General features: G+C 35.5%; 1 protein-coding gene across 1 annotated transcript in view; it reads left to right on the top strand.

Moving 5' to 3' along the window:
• Window positions 1-21170, top strand: part of LOC128213828 (prolactin regulatory element-binding protein-like) — a 40658-nt gene extending 19488 nt beyond the window's left edge. Inside the window, exons 7-9 of the mRNA XM_052919887.1 lie at window positions 429-501; window positions 1080-1239; window positions 1739-21170. Of these exons, the coding sequence (XP_052775847.1) occupies window positions 429-501; window positions 1080-1239; window positions 1739-1824 (319 nt within the window). The 3' untranslated portion in view covers window positions 1825-21170. The remainder of the gene's footprint in view (window positions 1-428; window positions 502-1079; window positions 1240-1738) is intronic.

Here is a 21170-nt window from a genome sequence, read left to right on the forward strand (position 1 = left end):
TACCAAACTTAATGCATACAATTCTTATGATATAAATTCTTGTCAAGACATAAAAAGCCACTTCATATCAGGACTTAAACATGGTAAGATGTGCCTGATGTTTTTGGTGCTCTCTGCTTGTGTTACAATTCACTACCTTTATTTGTTTTAGACCTCTTGGATATAAAGTGCTCTATTTCTGGTGTACTGTGGCAAATTGCGTCATGCAGGTTGAAGAGAGAATTATATTTTTTTATTAGAATTCTGTGATGAGTTGAGTCACTATTTGAAACCTACATTAAGAAATATATTCTGAAAATGGCATAAAAGTTACAATTTATCAAAAGAAGAGATAACTTATGAATCAAAGAATTTATGAACATTGAATCAACATTTCAAGTATGTTGTTTTGCGATCTGACATCTAATTATTTTATTTCTTGTTTCCAGTCGAGATGGTATCTATGTTGGTGTTGGTATGATAACTGGCAGTGTCGCTGTGTACATAGCATTCAGTCTTCAGGTAAGACCAAGGGAACATCGCCTAGCATTTATTTATTTTTTACGAAACTGATTTTATTTCAAAATCTTTTTTTTTTTTAATATTTGTGAAAATAAGATTTAACAATGTAGGAAGGTGTTTAATTGATACATAATGTTTTACCTTATACTTATAATGTGATTTACCTTAAACATTTTTTGGAGAATATTACTATTACAAAATGTTCCTGTTTTGACTCGCAAAAAGGATTTAAAAAAATCATTTTGCAGATTAAAAGAGGGGAATGATGTGGCACAGAGCTTTAAATAATCTTTTCTTTACAATAACAGAATTTTAATTCTTAAAGGGATATATAATCAAATAATAGAAATAAATGGGATTATTCATATGGATTATTTCAGAACAACCAATGTGGATTTCTCATAAAAAATTGATCTTAAAAAACATAATTTAGATTATGTGAATTTAAAGGGTTCTGATCTGTTCAAAGCTTATCTATAGAGCATTTCTTATGTCAGTTATTAATGTATGCTTGTCATTGTTTTATTCTATAGATGTGAGTTAATAATACTATAAAAGACATCAAATTTTGATTGCAGAAGCTGTATTATGTAAAGGAGGCCCACAGTATATTTGTGACAGGGCTAGACTTCATGCCAACATCGGAAAATGCCAGAGAAGTAACAGGAACCCAAGATTTCCATTTGCTTAGTATTTCTGCTGACAACACCATCAGGTTGCACCAAGAACCCACCAGAGGTTAGTGACTCTTAATTGAGCCTTTATTGTATACAAATATATTTGTACAACAAAATTATTAAATCAATATTACTGTATGGTTGTGAGTGTTAGGGTTTGGGTAAAAACTACATACTCGAAAAGGTTCATAGAATTCTTTTTATTTTGGCTGTGTATTATAAATAAAGAAAGAATAAGGTATAGTTATAGCCCTTGTGTCATTGACGTCATAAGTAACCATCGTTGTAGAACAATCCACAACCTTGGTAATGGCTCAGACATGTGACATGTGACAATGTGCTCATGTGTATCGAGACTTGTGTTGTATTACACTTTGGTGCCTTTGTTAATAAAACACAATATTGCAAAATACACAATATTCAAAAATGAACATCATTTATTTTCTGCTCAAAAATTCATGACTTCACAAATATGAATGACAATTTTGGTGAAGACTGATGTTTTATCATTGGGCAAATTTAGATCACTGAAAAATAACAAAAGATTAATTCAATTTCAGCTTCATACAGTGCATTTATTCTCATCATTGGCTTGATGATGGCCATTGCCTTCCTTTTCTGGACGATGGCTCAGCTTGGCTTGTGATCCTGGTAACTAGATGTAGTTTACCTGACCCTATTCTGCGACCGGCTCATCAAAAACTTATTCTGCGACCTTCTCAACCATTCCTATTCTGAGACCAGTCTACCAGATCCTATTCAGCAAAACTTAAAACTTTCGACTTCCCTAGAACCACAACTCCCCTAGAACCACGGTATCACTTACTTAATACCAAGCACACCAGCGTCAAGTAAGGTATTTGTGAATAGAGCTTAAGTTGCCAAAACCTTAATAGAAGGTCCTCAAGAAACCATGATATATTATTGTATATGTTAAATATCTAACATGTGTTAGTAAAGGCAGAATTGCAATGTAAGATATAATAGAAAATCATTTCCCCCCTGAACTGTGATAATTGGAAGCTTTTTGGTGTAGGGGCCATTTTGCCAATGATTGTGCAGCACGTCGTTTTAAAAAAAATCTTTTTATTAGTTGATTTTTTTTTCCAAAATAACTAAAGACCTATTTTTTTTACTCCAAATCAAACATCTTTAATTTCAGTAGTGGTCAGTCTTAACAAAATATTGATTATAAAAATGATGGTGCATTCCTTGGCAAGACAGGCCCATAGTTAAGTAGGATGTATATTATAAGTGTCTTCCCTTACCATATTTTAAAAATCATGCCAGATTTCAGGTCATTTTAAAAAATTACTGTAGTTTCCATCAGGTGATTTAGTTTAAGCCCGTCTGTTTTTCAAAGAAAGAAAGACTGGGTATTGTGATAGGGTTGGCGTTGTTTTGGGCTGTGTCGTCATCGTCCTCATTGTGCATAAACATTTACCTTGATCATAACTGAAATGTTCAGCATGGTCCGTAACTGGAATAATTTTCTTTTTAAAATGAAGCAAATTAGAGATTTTGTGCTCCTTTGCAAAAGCAAATAGGCTTTGTTATGTAAAAGCACTGCGGTTATCCTTTTTTGAATGGTTTACTGGTATTAAACAAAATGATTACAGTGATTTCAGTCTGGCTATTTAAGGGAAGACACTTTATTTTCTTGCAAATTATTTATATACAATGTGTTGACTGATATTATGTATTAAGGTATACATTTATAAGCAGCTAAAAGTTAAATAATGTAATGATTAATTTATTGTTGGAAAGGGTTTTAACAATTTGAAAGTAATTGGTGTATTTTTCAAATTATTTGAATTATGATAGTTTAATAGCTTTTACTTTTGCTCTTCCTATTTATATATCATTGAAAACTTTATCTTTGAGACATGACAGGATCATAAGCCAATATTTTATTTGAAATGAGACAGGTTATTGCAATACTTATTCAAAATATGGTACATTCTTAATCAAGCAGAACATATTTTGTTCTTATGTGTTCTAACAAATGTGTTCTAACTGTCTTTACATAGGATATTTAAGTTAGAATCCACCCTGCGGTTATTAACCAATAATTGTTTCAATGTTCATTCTTTATTTAAAATTTTCGTTCTAAATATAATAGTATAGTTCTAAGTGCAATGTAATGTTTTTATCTCATTCTCAAACTGTATGCTAAAAACACTCACCGCATACATGTACGTTGCTATAAGCTAAAGGTGCGCGATCATTGTCCTCTCCTTTACTTAGACTAATGCGGACTCCTCGCCTTGGCAATGGTGGCATGAACAATCCAATTTAAATGTTAGTTGTTTTTTTCTTGTAGAATCATATCAAATGTGAAGGAAGAAATAACAAAATTTAATACAACTATATTGAGTTATCTGGCAGAGTTTCACTTCGTCTAAAATTTAAGGAATTTTTGTCAGAGTTTAGGCCAAAATCCTCTGTTTCAATATGTAAAATTAGGTTGTTTTTATTCTGAGCTATCCTAAGCCTATTTCCTTCTACTAAATATCAAAGGCCAAAAGTTGTCGACAATGTTATGGACTGTCCGTCTTCCGGATATGCTAAGTGACAATTTAACAGTCCATTCTAACACCCATAAGCGTGAACAGTAAAAATGTGTATAAATTTCAGATGAAGTGTATATTTGATGTTAATGTAATATCTTCGTATATATAAACTAATGTTATAACTTCTGTTATAACTATTTTTTAGTTTGAAATTACAAAAAAATGGGGGAAAAAGTGTAACACCTTGTCTTTCTGCAGTTCTGCGTCACAACAGCCACTGCATAAATAAGAACATAATTTGATCAAATATAATTTTAAATTTATACCAAGAAAAAATACAAATACAGTCTATGTTTCCTTGGTTCCTCGTAGTCTTCTTTCGTTTCTGTGTTGTTGTTCGCACTAGCTCCTGCGTTCCTTTTTGTTGTTGATTTTCTACAAACTTGTGAAAAAAGGTTCGTTGTAGATCCAGGCTCTCTCATTTGTGTCTCAGCTTTTACGATCAATACTTAATGTTGGTTTTTGTTGTTGTCTTTTCACAAATCTTGTTTCCATAAAAAACACAATCCTTTGTCACGGACACCAATTAACCTTATGTTACCCTACAGCTTTGTATAACCTTAATTTTTTTTATGAAACCCAGATTTTTTTTAGCTTGTTCGAGGTTCGAGCTTGTGTTTTTCTTTAAGTTCTTACTACTCAAAAAGAAAATGTAAGAATACAAACTGGTACCTGAAATAAATAGTTTATATATCAGTTCCGTAATATTTTTAAACTTGGACACTGATATTGTAAGGGTTTTATTGTTTTACGAATTATCAGCTCCTTTGTCTTTTTTGGGCGTGTGGTAGAGTCGAATTTGAGCTATTATGATGGGCTTTATATCCTTGTTGTCAGCATCGGTGTCTTTTGCTCTTGAAAAGTTGAACCTTGGGCATAGCTGAAATACACTACCATGACTAAAATGGGCACCAGTTGTCATAGGCAAAAGGCATATTTTAGGAAGGTCATTAACTCTTGGCATTGACTGTCTGACACTATTGATAAGCCTGACAACTTAGGTTTGATATCATAAACATAAATTGTTGGTATTTATGTCAATTGGTGTTCAAAACCAACATAACTTAAAAGGAAAAAAATAGATAAATAAAAAAAAATAAAAAAAAAATATCTATACAATTATGGAATAATCATAAGCATCAAGACATGCTCAGAATTTAATTAATGTGTCTTGTTTTTATAGTAGAATGATGAGGCCCTCTCATTTCTCCGACCACATAATTTACCAAGTCTTTACGCTCATGATTGTATTGTTATAGAAAGTTTATCCAGTTATTCTATATATATATATATAAACTCAACGAATAGATCTTTGTATTTTGACACTATATTTATTCATTGTTGAAAACATTTGCATCAATTACAAAAGTATAAATTAGTTCTTAGAGAATTCATAATAATGATACCACGAATACAATTCCGTATTTCAGTATCCCGAACCCCATGCCGTTCAGTTAAATGGTTCTTTGTATCTAGCGGGTTATCCAAACATTATATACTACAGCTCAGCCAAACGAGCACAATTTTCTTATGGTCAGTCGTGACACTTTTTTATCTTGCAAGGAACATGAATTTGTCTGGCTTGACTAATTTTGTGATTTTATCGCTTCAGCCAATTCATGCAAAAACGCTTGTATGTTTACAAGTACTTACCGAGTTTAGTATGACTCTACATAAGTGCATTTGTTAGAAATTGTAAACACTGAATAGTGAGCATATGACATATTTTTTCTGGATGGATTGACCTATACTTAGTGTGCACACAAAATTGTTTTGAAGCACAAACCATGCAGGTCTTTTCTATAAATCTGGTGTTGAGAAATAGGCATACTTGTAGTATAATGCAGATTTTTACCATCTCACCAAACCGGTTCTGTACAGCTCAAGATCCTCTCCTTGTAGCGTAATGCTACTGTTCACTTAACTTTTGTGGTAGTTACCCCAGGTAGTTAACAACCATCAATTGTTCCAGTGTTTAAGTCTTTATTTTATTATGTTCTTTCTTAAAGTGTTTTATACGTAACTACGTTACGTGACATTCGTCCGATTTTTCTTAAAAGAAATATTTCATCATGGGAATTATTTGATGGTACTTAATATACTTTTAATTCAAGTTCACTTTGAGATCTGAAACCCGAGGAAATATTTGTATTTTTTTTTGCCACCAATAACCCTTGTGTTATACTTTTAATCACAATTTAATTTTTAATCACCATTTAATTTAACAAGCGTTCGTTCCCACCCTTATCTTATTCGAAAAAGTGTCATAAATAGGTGAGAATTACTTGTTGGTGAAGATCGGAGAAACTATCATTACTTAAACCCGCAGGGTTAATTGGTGTCAAAGTTAATTACTCTTGAGGATGATGACTCTTGCTAATGATTAGGTGTCAACAGGAATGGAGTTAATGGAGACTCCTGATCAGAGAGAAATACTCTTTGGTATTGTAACTTGCCATAAAAACCCGTCAACTATAATTGATTAATGATAAAGCGGATGATCGGAAACAAAAAAATAGTGAATATGAAGGTACGGGTTTTTGTTTTTTGTGTGAACAATGAAGAAAAGCAATAATATATGCGAATAAGTAATACCCGAAACCAAATATGAAGAATAATCGATATAAACAAACACAATAAGAGAAAAAAAACAAAAAAAAACACCAAAACATAAATAATAATAAGCGAAATCAACACTTTATAATAGTACACTGTATTAGTCACTAGTCGACACTGTTGACGTCGAAGTTAATGTCCGTTGATGGTGACCTGGGGCGGTCACTCGAGCATCCGGTGTACATTTTTTTTTTAGTGAATATGAAGGTACGGTTTTTGTTTTGTTTTTTATATGAACAATGAAGAAAACAAGAATACATGCAAATAAGTTATACCCGAAACCAAATATGAAAAATAATCAATAGAAACAAACACAATACACTCAAACAGAAATAAAAATCATAAATGAAGCCAACACTTTGTAATAGGTCACTGAATTAGTCCCTAGTCGACACTGTTGACGTCTACGGTACTGTTTGTGGATGGTGACCGGGGGCGGTCACTCGAGCATCCGGTGCACGTCCATGTGAGCGGCAAGACCAGAAGGACGGGCGAAGCTGCGGGTCCTTGGGACGGCAGTTCTAGATTCGCTGTGGCACGTGTCCAAACGCTTTGGAACAGGGCCGTTTTCCTGGTGAGGGCTCTCACCGACCTGCGAGAAACTGTGGCCTCGCAGCAGCAGACGCAGACATGGACCTGGCGTTGGAATTTCCTCATGTATTTCCGTGAAAAAGTCCATCCGGGCATGATGTGAGCCGAGTAAGTGTCGGACGTCTGTCCGATAAATGTCGGCAAACATCCGTTCCATTTGTGTGCATCCCGGCAGGAGGTGGCCTTCTGTATCCAAGTGGGTGGTCCTGAGAGCCGCGCAGGTTAAGTGCAGGTTAAATCTTGGTAGTGAAGAATTCATGATGTTTCGAAGGTTTTTGGTAGCATAAGGTACAGTAAGAGAGTGTGGGCAGAATCGTCGTCTGCGTGTGTTTATATTGGGAACCGTGTTCTTGTGTTTGTCAGTTATTCAGTCCATCATTAACATCAATGATGTCAATCACTATTGGGTATCGTCAGATGACGATCTTTTTAATGACATTTCAAAAAGTCCCGGTGGCTGTCAACAATTTTAATTGTGGCCCTCAGGGTTTAAATCCATCCGATCCAAGCAGGGATAAAGTCTTTTGATGGCTTCGAACAGTGGGGTTGCAGCCGACGTTGATTGGTTGCAGATACCCAGTTTTTCAGGCCTCGCCTCTGATCGAGACCCATGAGAACGCCGTATTTTTCAGTATTTTTTATCCAATATTTAAATTGTTTGGTATCCCCGTCCAAATATGGTACTACTTGTGATATACTCTGAGTGCCTACTACAGCCGATACATTTGTAATTGTTCCCCTAAATTTTGAAAAATTCTACTAATATCTGGTTCTGCCATTTCTCTATGTTATCCAATATAACCGAATACAGTCATGAACTGTCAAGCTAATTGGACTAATAGCCAGCGGCTATCACGACCTGTCAAAAGCTAAGTAAATCTACATTTGATAATTATGATGAAATATTTGCTTTTTGTTACAAATAAACTTTGAATTCTACTATTGATTTTTGTTATTACTTTAAAGTGTTTCATATGTAACTTTTATGTTACGTGACACTTTAAAGTGTTTATATGTAACTACGTTACGTGATATTGTCAACATTGTCATTGCACCTGACATGATTGTCATTACTGTCATCCTCTTGAAAAGGAGCACTAATTGAAGTTTCATCAATTGGAACCAATATGCCAATGACAGTACCTGATTCAACATATTTCTGACATGGAAAAGGATTTAAAATTCTATACATGGTTCTACCATGCTTTGATTTAATCAAAGATTTTGCTAATCCTATCTCCTTGTCTGTTAAAGAGTTGACTGGTTCTACAAGTGCTACCTCACCATTAGCAATTTTTGGCTATCTAACTGGCACTAGACATTGGAGCAATATTGACAGACTGTGTTAGTCTTACTAGACCAATTTTAAAGGTTGAGAGAAAACCTATTATTCGATCAACAGTGATGGTTTCAAATTGTGACTTTGAAAAGTTCGGAGTACATTTATGTTTTTGGAGAAAGTCAATTCCAATGGTTAAAGAGTGATGAATATCATCAAAAATGTGAAAATCATGTTCAAAGTCCTTATCTCCTATCGTGATTGTCAATTTTACAGTACCATCAACTTTTATCATTCTTCCACTTATGCCTTTAACATGTGAATATTTGCTTTTATTGAATGATATCAGATCTGGACACAGCTTCTGTAAGAGGGATATCATAATGCAACATAAACTACTCCCTGAATCTACTTGAGTTTTAATCTCTTCATCTTTTATTTGTACAACAATAGAATTACTGTTTAAAGAAGTTTTGCTTGACACATTTGCTATAGATGGAATTGTTTGAATCAATTTTCCCCTTTTTCTGAATGTGTTGTTGCTTTTGAGGCTTAAGATTAATCTTGTTTGCTTTTGTAGAGAAGTTCTGTAGTTTATTTATTTTTAGCCTATCCATGTGGTTCCCCCATTTACCACTGGCAGGCGAGTACCCCTATTTCCTATTTTGCTGCTTCAATTTCAAGCTGGCAGGATTAATGTGGCCTTTAATGCCGCAAAAATGGCAAACTTTGATTTTTGCAAAGCACTGTGAAAAAGTATGAGGTTTTGCCTTTCCACATGCTCTACATTCTGATTGGTTGTTTGCAGGTGAGAAGTTGTTGTAGTTTTTGTGCCTTGAGTCCTGATTAAAATGAGTTGAAATGTTATGTTGTGAGGTGGCGTTTTGGTATCTGAATTGGTTTCTATTGTAGAAATGATTACTGTTTTGATTGTATTTGTTTATTGAGCATATTTCTGCTTGATTTGCCGCCAAAATATCAACTTGTTCTTTCAGTTCTGCCATATTGACATTACCTATTGCGTTTTTGACTACTTCTGCAAGACTTTGTTCAGAGAAATTTATTTGAGGTGGATTAATTGCATATGCGTTTTCAGACAATTCTGCTGTTTCAATTAATCCCTCAAGTGTTCGTGGAGGATTACGCTTTAAATCGGCCCTAATATGTGGTAGTAATCCACCACTCGCTGCACTTAAAATGTTTTCTTGAGAAATGTCGGCAGTGTGTGCTTTTGTATGCACCTCATAAATAAAATCCCTAACTGTTTGTTTTGACCTTTGTCTCATGTGGAATAAATCAGCTAATGTTTGAACTTTGTCTATTTTTTTACCAAAACGTTGTATAAATTTTGTTTTTAATATATTGAAATCATTTTTTATGTCATCGGACAATGTCGTAAACCAATCAAAGGCAGTACCTATAGCAAGATACATGCCGAAAAATTTGGCGAGAGATGCTAGATCGGTTTGAGTAACACGGCCAAAGTACTCGAACCTTTCCACCCAAGTTTTAGCATCAATAGTGGGATCATATTTCCCAACTAACTCCACTTTTAAAGGAGGCCTACCTTGTGTTCTGGCAGGTCCTTCGGGTCCGTCTTGCAGTCCAGGGTCTGCCTCTTCTTGCCTGGCTACTTCTTGTCCCCTTTCCGCCATTGTAGTTTCTTTCTTGGGTGGGAGAGCTTGAATTTGTTTGTCAGGTACCAACGGACGGCTTGGGTCTTCAACTTGTCCTTGTGATCTAGTATGTGGCACCCTCAGCATGTGCGACAAGTGGTCAATTTGATGATTTTTGGATTTCCACCAGTTTTTAGCCGTTCAGACTTTATTTGTTGTTGTAATTGACTGTATGTCATAGTCCTGGCTGATTATTATATTATTGTCGTTAAGACCACTTGTGCCTTGGTTTGGAGGGTACCTGGTTTGAAGAGAGCCAAACAGTTGATATTTCAAGTCTGATGGCCTGTATTTAAACCAAGAATATACAGGGGCGGATCTAGGATTTTGGGTTGGGGGGGGCGTAACTTTTAATCACTCTAAAGGTTGCACTAGCAGATCCAGGGGCATACCTATAGTTCTAATATCATAACGAGGTTTCTATTAGGACGACTAAGTGGCTTATATAATTTGTATATTTTCGTTAAGCGGGAAAAACGAGGGAAGATACATGTATAATTGTGAACCCATGTTCAGATACTTTTACTATTCAACATATTCTAAGTGCATAGCTATCTATGTGTATCTATTCGCACAATGGATCTATCAGTAACATGCGCCTAGGATATTTCCTGGCGTAGATGTTCACAATTTCCTCAATATCCAATTTTATGTCCCTATGAATGAAGAGTAGCATGAGAGCGTTGAACCGGCTCTGGCCCATGGTACTCCTGTGCGGGTTCTTGATGAATTTCAATGACGAGTTGGACCGTTCCACTCCTGCTGATGTCACAGAAGTTAAAAGCAACAGTGTAAGCACTTTCGATATGTTGGGATACATATGTTGGCATGTTTCTGTCAATGTTTCGACAATAGTCGACGGCTTGTTTTCCGTGTTCCTCCAGGTCTGTTTCCAGAGCTGGACCTCTTGTGCGAACATGTCTGGCTGTGGCAAAATTACTGTGCCGAATTATTACAGTAAGGGAAGGCGGGAACGTTTAAATTGCGTGCACTCTGTGTTGTGTACGAGTACATCTCAAAAGGCAATGTTGTATAAAGATACGCGAGCGAAGCGAGCGAAGAAAAAATAGGAAAATATAGTATATTTTATTGTTTCCATACCAAAGAACATGTAAGCTCCGGGAATTTTAGGGGGGCGTGCGCCGGGTGCGCCCCCCTGGATCCGCTAGTGATATATACTCGAAAAGTCAGACGTTGTTGCATAATAAGGATTAACTTGTCACTAAATGTTAAATAGTTTTATACAATAGTTGTCTGAACCAGTAATGAAATATTTGTACAAATGTAATATTATCAAGACCAGATGGTCAGTCAAGACCTTTCAGTTGTAAAATCAATTTTCTTGACAGTACTTATCTATGTCGCGTAATGCCAACGCTCACTTAACTTTCGTGATAGTTCGTTCAGTAAACAACCAACAACTGTTCGCCCTAATCTTATTTTTAGGAATTGTCATAAATAGGTGATAATTATTTCGGTAAAGATCGGAGAAACTATCATTACTTAAACCCGCAGGGTTAATTGGTGTCAAAGTGAATTGCTCGTGAGTATGATGACACTTGCTAATGATGAGGTGTCAACAGAAATGTTGTTAATGGAGACATTTGATGAGAGAGAAATACTCTTTGGTATTTTTAACTTGATAAAAACCCGTCAACTATACTTGATTAATAATAAAGTAGATGATCGGAACAAAAATAAATAGTTTTTTTTTAGTGAATATGAAGGTACGGTTTTGTTTTGGTTTTTAGATGAACTATGAAGAAACAATAATACATGCAAAATAAGTAACACCCGAAACCAAATATGAAAAGTAATCAATATAAACAAACACAATACACTGAAACAGGAATAATAATAATGAATGAAGTCCACACTTTATAAAAAACACCGAATTAGTTTCTAATCGACACTGTTGACGTCTATATTGTTCGTGGAAGGTGACTGGGGTCGGTCACTTGAGCATCCGGTACACGTCCATGTTAGCGGCAATACTGGAAGGATGGGCGAAGCTGCTGGTCCTTGAGGCGGTAGGTCGAGATTTGCAGTGGCGCGTGTCCAAACGCTTTAGAACACGGCCCGTTTCCTGGTGAGGGCTCTCACCGATCTTCGAGAAACTGTGGCATCACAGCAGCAAACGCAGACATGGACCTGGCGTTGTGTCGCTACCCGGTGAATTTCTTCATGTACTGCGGTGAAGAAGTCCATCCGTGCATGATGGGAGCCGAGTAAGTGTCGGACGGCTGTCCGATAAATGTCGGCAAACTTAAGGTTCAGTGGTGTGCATCCAGGCAGGAGGTGGCCTTCTGTATCCAAGTGGGTGGCCCGGAGAGCCGCGCCCACGAAGGCCGTCAGCCATCTGACAAGAAGCTCACGTACGACGAAGTGAAGGGTAAATCGAGGAAGTGCAGAGTTCATGATGTTGAAGGTTTGTGGAAGCGTAAAGTACAGCAAGAGAGTGTGGGCAGAATCATCGTCTTGTTTTGGTTTTTATATGAACTATGAAGAAACAATAATACATGCAAAATAAGTAACACCCGAAACCAAATATGAAAAGTAATCAATATAAACAAACACAATACACTGAAACAGGAATAATAATAATGAATGAAGTCCACACTTTATAAAAAACACCGAATTAGTTTCTAATCGACACTGTTGAAGTCTATATTGTTCGTGGAAGGTGACCGGGGTCGGTCACTTGAGCATCCGGTACACGTCCATGTTAGCGGCAATACTGGAAGGATGGGCGAAGCTGCTTGTCCTTGAGGCGGTAGGTCGAGATTTGCAGTGGCGCGTGTCCAAACGCTTTGGAACACGGCCCGTTTCCTGGTGAGGGCTCTCACCGATCTTCGAGAAACTGTGGCATCACAGCAGCAAACGCAGACATGGACCTGGCGTTGTGTCGCTACCCGGTGAATTTCTTCATGTACTGCGGTGAAGAAGTCCATCTGTGCATGATGGGAGCCGAGTAAGTGTCGGACGGCTGTCCGATAAATGTCGGCAAACTTAAGGTTCAGTGGTGTGCATCCAGGCAGGAGGTGGCCTTTTGTATCCAAGTGGGTGGCCCGGAGAGCCGCGCCCACGAAGGCCGTCAGCCATCTGACAAGAAGCTCACGTACGACGAAGTGAAGGGTAAATCGAGGAAGTGCAGAGTTCATGATGTTGAAGGTTTGTGGAAGCGTAAAGTACAGCAAGAGAGTGTGGGCAGAATCATCGTCTGCGTGTGTTTATATTGGGCACCGTGTTCTTGTGTTTGTCAGTTATTGATGATAATAGGTTCACAATTCTTATGTACAAGTCCATCATTAACATCAATGATGTCAATCACGATTGCAGTATCGGGGTTGTCGATCTCGTTATTGACAGTTCAAAAACAGAAAAGTCCCGGTGGCTGTCAACAATTTTAATTGTGGCCCTCAGGGTTTAAATCCATCCGATCCAAGCAGGGATAAAGTCTTTTGATGGATCGGACATCGGGTTCGCAGCCGACGTTGATTGGTTGCAGATACCCGGTTTTTCAGGCCTCGCCTCTGATTGGGCGAGAGTAGATTCCTCACTGGCCTTGTAGACCACCTGACTGTATTGTGGGTGTGGTTTGGGACGCGATCGGTCAGGAATACATTTGAGAAAGGCAGAATGATATTTACAAAGAATGAGAACGGTCACACTGACAAGCAGAACACCAGCTGCTATGATTGTAATTAATTTCCATAGTGGCCACCCAGAGGATACGTCAAGGACAGAATTAGGTAAGTAAATTAATTTATTCATTAAAGCTCTAAAGGGAAGTTCGTGTATCTGTTTCAATTCATCAGGCATGTCAATTTTTGAGACATTAGTAAGAATTTTATGGAGAGGATCCCAGATTTGAACGTCGGAATCGTCTCCTACCCCGAATAGAAATTTGAATATGCCTCCCAAAGGTAATAAAGACCGTTCAGATCGTTGTCCTAAAGTTTGTAAATCTGCATAGCTATTTAATACTTCCGCGTAAGTGTCCTGTACATTTCCCAAATCTAATTGAATGTGCCTAATTGTTTCAATAAATGCGTCTTTATCAGTATACTTATCATTTTCCTTAAAATGCATAATAACCTGATTAGCCATTTCGGTAGAATTTATTAATCTCTGATCAACTTGATCAAGAAAGTTTGCAAACACCTTAGTGTCAATTACCAGTGCTAATTGCCAGTGTGACTTAGTAATTGAAATATCTTTAAGTTTTTGAAATATGACATTATCGTATATCTCAAAAGTTTCACTCATGCCAATCGCGTACCAGAGTACAAGGTAATTCATCCTTGTTTCTGAAAATAGATGATTAATATAATTGATAACAATATCCTGGTCACGGCACCAAACTTTTACGTGTCGCGTAATGCCAACGCTCACTTAACTTTCGTGATAGTTCGTTCAGTAAACAACCAACAACTGTTCAAATGTTCTAAGTCTTTATTTTGTTATGTACCTTCTTAAGTATCATACGGGCTATAAGTTCTAGTTAACTTTCGTGATAGTTCGTTCAGTAAACAACCAACAACTGTTCAAATGTTCTAAGTCTTTATTTTGTTATGTACCTTCTTAAGTATCATACGGGCTATAAGTCTAGTTCATGCCCAAAACCTAACCTAAACTAACTGTGTAACATGCTTTCATATATACTGCTGATTTCGTCTAGTTTGTGACAGGTGTGCATATTTAATTTCTTGTTATATACAAAAAGATGTATTCTACAGTCATGAACTGTCAAGCTAATTGGTCAAATAGCCAGCGGCTATCACGAACTGTCAGCATCTAAGTAAATCTACATTTGATCACCATGATGAAGTATTTCCTTTTTGTTACAAATAAACTTTGAATTTGAATTTGAAAACTATTGATTTTTGTTATTACTTTAAGTGTTTCATACGTAACTTTTATGTTATGTGACACTTTAAAGTGTTTATACGTAACTACGTTACGTGACAACTATAAGATAGGACATAAAATACTGTTAAATATAAATCTAAAAATGTGAACAACATAAAAATCCTAAAAAAATGAGAAAACATGAAACAATATAGAATGATGAAATGATGAGATTGAATATGAATATAATGAAATAATGATGATAATCATTAACACAATAAAAATGAAAAATAACCTTGTGAAAACATCCTCCAGCCGAGTAAAACAATGCTCCTGCATTGAACACAGTTCACAATGCATGTGTAATAGTAACATGAATTACAAGGCAGGGGAGTTAATGCAAAAGAATAACAATATAAGAATTGTGTACATATTTACATATGTGGCCCTCTCTCGTTCTATGACCACATTAAAAGAATATCCCCAAGTTCTTAGAATCGTGATCGCAATTATTTATGTCAGTCTTTCCAGTTATTCTATTATGAATACAATAACTCGACAAGTCCGTGTTCGTTTAACACTTATTTATTCTATGTTGATATATATTCTCCTCAGTTATTTAAGTAAAGTTTTACTTCGATTACATGTGATAAAAAATCACATATAAATACGAATATAGTTTCCGTATTTCTGGTATCAAGAACGCCCGTGACGCGAATTGAGCGGTTCTCCCGGTCTGGCGCCCTGATCAAAAGTGGCCAGGTCTTTTATACTAAGGCTCAGCCAAATGAGCACAATTTCCTTATGGTCAATCGTGACACTAGGCACAATAAATATGCCCGGCATTACTATTTCGTGAATTCTTTCTGTCTCAATCAGACATTTATAGCCAAAGAAGTAAATATTTTATTAAGGAAACTTTGTATCAGCAAATATAGCAAAATGTGGATTCAGCAAATTCATGCAGAAACCTTGTATGTTTACACATATCAAGAAATAAACATATTTCCATCTGAAAATATCAACAATAAACATGTTGAATAGTAATTAATACAATGTCACAAAAATATGACTAAGAAACTATGTCCTTATACCGTTAGCACTAAGCACATTTCCTATAACAATGTTAAATGAAATGCAATGTCTTTCAAAGACATGAATAATAAAAGTAAAATGTTGTGTAGCCTAGGCCTCCTTGTTCGTGTGGAGAACATTATAAATGGCTTGATGCTAAAACTGGCTGTGATGAAAAAAAAATAAAAATAATAATATGAAAAATAAAATGACACTGATTAATAAAAGAAAATGTAATCGGTTAGAAAATTGTCTGATGTTAAAATGAATGCACAAAATTATACAGATGGTAGATGGATAGGGCTTGGTTCTTTTTAATCGCTGATTTTTGGGTATAGCAATGGTTTTGCCTCATTTGACTCCATCGGAGCAGATGGGACCTGACTCGCTCCTATTTCTATTGGGATACAAAACTGATTGTGTGTTACCCATAAATACAGTGAATAAGGGTCTGTAATAAAACCTAAATCTTGATAGTTATTCCTGATAAAGTTATAGTTGTAAGATTGGTCAATGACTTTTGCAAAAAGCCAAGACTGTCTTTCTTCAAAATTATCTGAAAATGACTCAAAAGAGTTTTCCATTTGAACAATCATGTCATGATTATTTTTCAAACCAGTAATAGCATTATTGAAGCTTTCATTAGATGTAGCCATAAATGAACTCATTATATCAATTTGATGTTTAAAAGATGCATCTAATTTATCGTTATTTTTATGCAAAGCGTTTAAATTGTTTGCAATTTTCTGAACATCTGATGATGTTGACCGACCAAAAAGACCTGATGCAATTTTTCCTACAAAAGGTAATAAACTGCGTCTACGAGAGAGGGTAGTTTATCACTAACATGAACCATATCCAAAATATTGTTGGTAACCGTATCAATGTATAACATTGTATCATTATGAACTGAACTTAAATGCTTTGATACAGCAGCAATTTCAGGACATTTACATTTTGGTTGATCATCATGTTGAAAGTTTGGTATTTTTAAATCAATGACAAAAGTGTGTTGCCAATGTTCTGAAGAACTAAACAAATCAGGCATGGGTTTAAAAATAGTCCCATAATTTAGTCTGGTCTCAATCATCAGCCCATGTGAATTTGGCCACAGCAGACATAAGGTCAGGAAAAACAGGATATAGCCTGCAAGTAGAAAATACCCATATTCAAAATAATTATGAGCTTACATATCATTATTTGACGTCATATAGCACTATATTTCATGAGCCTGCTCAACACTTAAAATATAAACAATGAAAAGTTTGGTCAATAAATTTTTTAAACCTGATATTAACTACACAATATGACATTTTTATGTCTGCCTATTCAGTTATTCTGGGAGTTGATTACTAAATAATTAATACCATGCTTAATGTAGTGAACTTACATCATAATTATGTGTAAAAAATTATATGATATAAACAAACCAAAGGCAAATGGTTTGAAAAATAAAATAACTGTTTAAAATAAAACAGTTCATTTTCTTTATTTAAATACTTCCGTTTTACGTCTTTTATTTTTAGACGTATATGTAAAATGAAAGTTATTGCGCATCTCTTCTGGGACTAAATCCGCAAGAAGCCATTTGTTGTGCGAATTATCAAGGTTTTCAAACTTAAACCTATACCATTTCTTTCCATTTTGATGAGAATATCTTCGTATTCTTTCTACTTTGTTTGTAGAAACATTATCATCTGGACTATCACCACTGACATCAATTTCAGGGTCTCCAGTCTGACCTATAATATTTTCCCTAACATTTTGAATGTTTTCATCTGCATACCGATCAAATGGGATGTGGTATTTCTTCAGACGAGAAGCATTGACCAATGATTTCACAATTTTTCCCGTGTGTACTAGTTTCAGTTTGTATGTGTAATTGGGTCCTAACTCAATAATTTCATATGGACCTACATATTTTGGTGCCAATTTCCTACATTGCCCTACTTTGACATTTTCCTTGTTTAACATGATCTGTTGACCTTTGACATAAGATGGTTCTTTTGCTTTCCTATCATGGTATTCTTTTTGTTTTATTTGCTGGCAAGATCTGTTTGCATTTATGATAGAGTTCATAAGTTTCAGCTGTTCATTCAAGTTGTCTACAAATTCCTTGACGTTTACAGGCAAGTCTTCCTTAGGAATAAGAGCTATATCAATAGGCAAATTCGTATGCCTACCAAACAAAACTTGATAAGGTGTAAACCCAGTTGATGATGAAACAGCGTTCCTGAAATTTAGCATAATTGCTGGTATAGTTCTGCCCAATTGTTTTGGTTATCCATACACAGAGTTCTAAGATCTTGTCCTAAGAATCCATTAACCCTTTTTACATCTGAGTTACTCTGAGGATGAAATGAAGATGTATGGTGCCTAGTTATTTGAAATCTTTGTTTATTGAGCATATTTCTGCTTGATTTGCCGCCAAAATATCAACTTGTTCTTTCTGTTCTGCCATATTGACATTACCTTATGCGTTTTTGACTACTTCTGCAAGACTTTGTTCAGAGAAATTTATTTGTGGTGGATTAATTGCATATGCGTTTTCAGACAATTCTGCTGTTTCAATTAATCCCTCAAGTGTTCGTGGAGGATTACGCTTTAAATCGGCCCTAATATATGGTAGTAATCCACCACTCACTGCACTTAAAATGTTTTCTTGAGAAATGTCGGCAGTGTGTGCTTTTGTATGCACCTCATAAATAAAATCCCTAACTGTTTGTTTTGACCTTTGTCTCATGTGGAATAAATCAGCTAATGTTTGAACTTTGTCTATTTTTTTACCAAAACGTTGTATAAATTTTGTTTTTAATAGATTGAAATCATTTTTTATGTCATCGGAAAATGTCGTAAACCAATCAAAGGAGTACCTATTGCAAGATACATGCCGAAAAATTTAGCGAGAGATGCCAGATCGGTTTGAGAAACACGGCCAAAATACTTGAACCTTTCCACCCAAGTTTTAGCATCAATAGTGGGATCATATTTCCCAACTAACTCCACTTTAAAAGGAGGCCTACCTTGTGTTCTGGCAGGTCCTTAGGGTCCGGCTTGCAGTCCAGGGTCTGCCTCTTCTTGCCTGGCTACTTCTTGTCCCCTTTCCGCCATTGTAGTTTCTTTCTTGGGTGGGAGAGCTTGAATTTGTTCGTCAGGTACCAACGGACGGCTTGGGTCTTCAACTTGTCCTTGTGATCTAGTATGTGGCACCCTCAGCATGTGCGACAAGTGGTCAATTTTATGATTTTGGATTCTTCACCAGTTTTCAGCCGTTCATACTTTATTTGTTGTTGATTAACTAAATATTTGATGTCAATAGTTATATGTCAAAGTCCTGGTTGATTATTATATTATTGTCGTTAAGACCACTTGTGCCTTGGTTTGGAGGGTACCTGGTTTGAAGAGAGCCAAACAGTTGATATTTCAAGTCAAGGTAAAGTGTATTTCTTAGAAATTGTAAACACTGAATTGTGAGCATATGAAATACATTTTTAGCGTAACACTATGATAACTTTCTAAATGTCCAACTTAATTAGATTACCGAAACACCAGTTGCACCGCTCCGGACACCCAGCCTCCAAGGTATCCATCAAAAGAACTGACAAATAATGTACCATGTGTAGCGTGATACAACCGAAAACTTTCTAGAAGTGTTCACTTATACTTGTTAGAACTATTTAGGTTATTAAACAACAATTGTTCAAATGTTCATTCTTTATTTTAAAACGATCTTTCTAGGTATAATTATATAGTTCGAAATACAGTGTAGCATGTCACGTAATACCGCTTTTCACTTAATTTGTTGGAAGTCTTTTGGTTATTAAACAACAATTGTTCGAATGTTAGTTCCTTCTTTATTGTTCAACGTTCTTTCTAAGTATAATAATCAGTTCTAAATACACACTTTACATTTAAGCTCTCCCCACAACCTAACTCCCGTCCATTAAGGACCACAGGGCTCTTCCTAGCCCTCTCTGTCTTTACGTCCAAAATGATTCACTTTAAATAGTATGACTATGACAGCTTAACAACCCAAAGCATACACGTTTTAGTAATTAACATGACTATTTATGAAAAACTGTACATTTGTATCAGGTCGGCTTTCAACCACTTCCTCATTTATTGACAAATCAGATCAAATATGCCCTACAATAATTACTAAACATTTATTATGAAGACAAATATCCATCTAATTCAAAGCTAATTTTACCGTAAATAACATCATTATGTTACAAACATTCAAAGCTCATCCCCAAAACCTCGCTAACTATATGTTAAACACTCGCTTTATATATTCATATCGGAGGTCAAAATTTGTTATGATATGGCCGCAACACATATATCTTGACAGGCTTGTCCACTAAACGCCCATGTGATTTCCTTGTACATATGGAAATATCTTATTTACTTCGTATTCACACTCTTGAACTTCCAAGCTAATTGGCTGGGAAGGTGGAAAACGTCCAATCTCTGGTATCTCTGGGTCAATAAGTTACTCAAGATATATTTTTATGACAAATATATGTGCACTATGCTGTGTGGAAGGTCAATTATAGATTATGGCTAAGTTTAATTAGCAATCGCAAAATATTCACAATAAAGCACAATGATGAAATATATTGCTTGTAACTAGGCAGTAATTGTAGGTAATCCCTAAATAAATGATCTTATATGGTAAGTATATCCTTATATGGTAAGGATATCCTTATATGGTAAGGATATCCTTATATGGTAAGTATATCCTTATATGGTAAGTATATCCTTAAATCATTAAACGGTAATTTAGTAGATCAATTATCGGAAATGTCAAAAAGTAGGAGTATCGGAACTTATTGACACATTGAAGTTGTCATAACGGAGACAACCAAACCAAACCAAGATTTATTTCTTTTTAATCGAGATCCGGTACTTTGAATCGATAATCTATTTTAACAAGGATGATGATCAATTGCCAATACCGAAGCCTAACCCTGAACGGGCGTTTTGTACCTTAAATCACAAAGAATTAAACAACTTCATGGCACTGATAGTGAAATTCCCCATGCGGAACTTTTAAGATTTTAAGAAATATCTGATGAAAGATATCATGATAACTCAAGTTCAGATACATTTGTTATATAGTATGAATAACTATGCATACATTTTCTTTATTAAGTGTTTAGTATTGCAATAACCTGTTCTCATATAATATTGCGTATATATTTTTTACGCAAATCATGTTAAATAAGTAGATTATGTGTATATTATGTATGTCATGATTGTTTTGTAAATTGCCTTATGTTATATTATTTATTTGTTTGTTTGATCATTGAAATAAAAAGAATCAAATTTG

The sequence above is a fragment of the Mya arenaria genome, chromosome 13 (assembly GCF_026914265.1).
Source record: "Mya arenaria isolate MELC-2E11 chromosome 13, ASM2691426v1".
In the NCBI taxonomy this organism is placed as follows: domain Eukaryota; kingdom Metazoa; phylum Mollusca; class Bivalvia; order Myida; family Myidae; genus Mya; species Mya arenaria.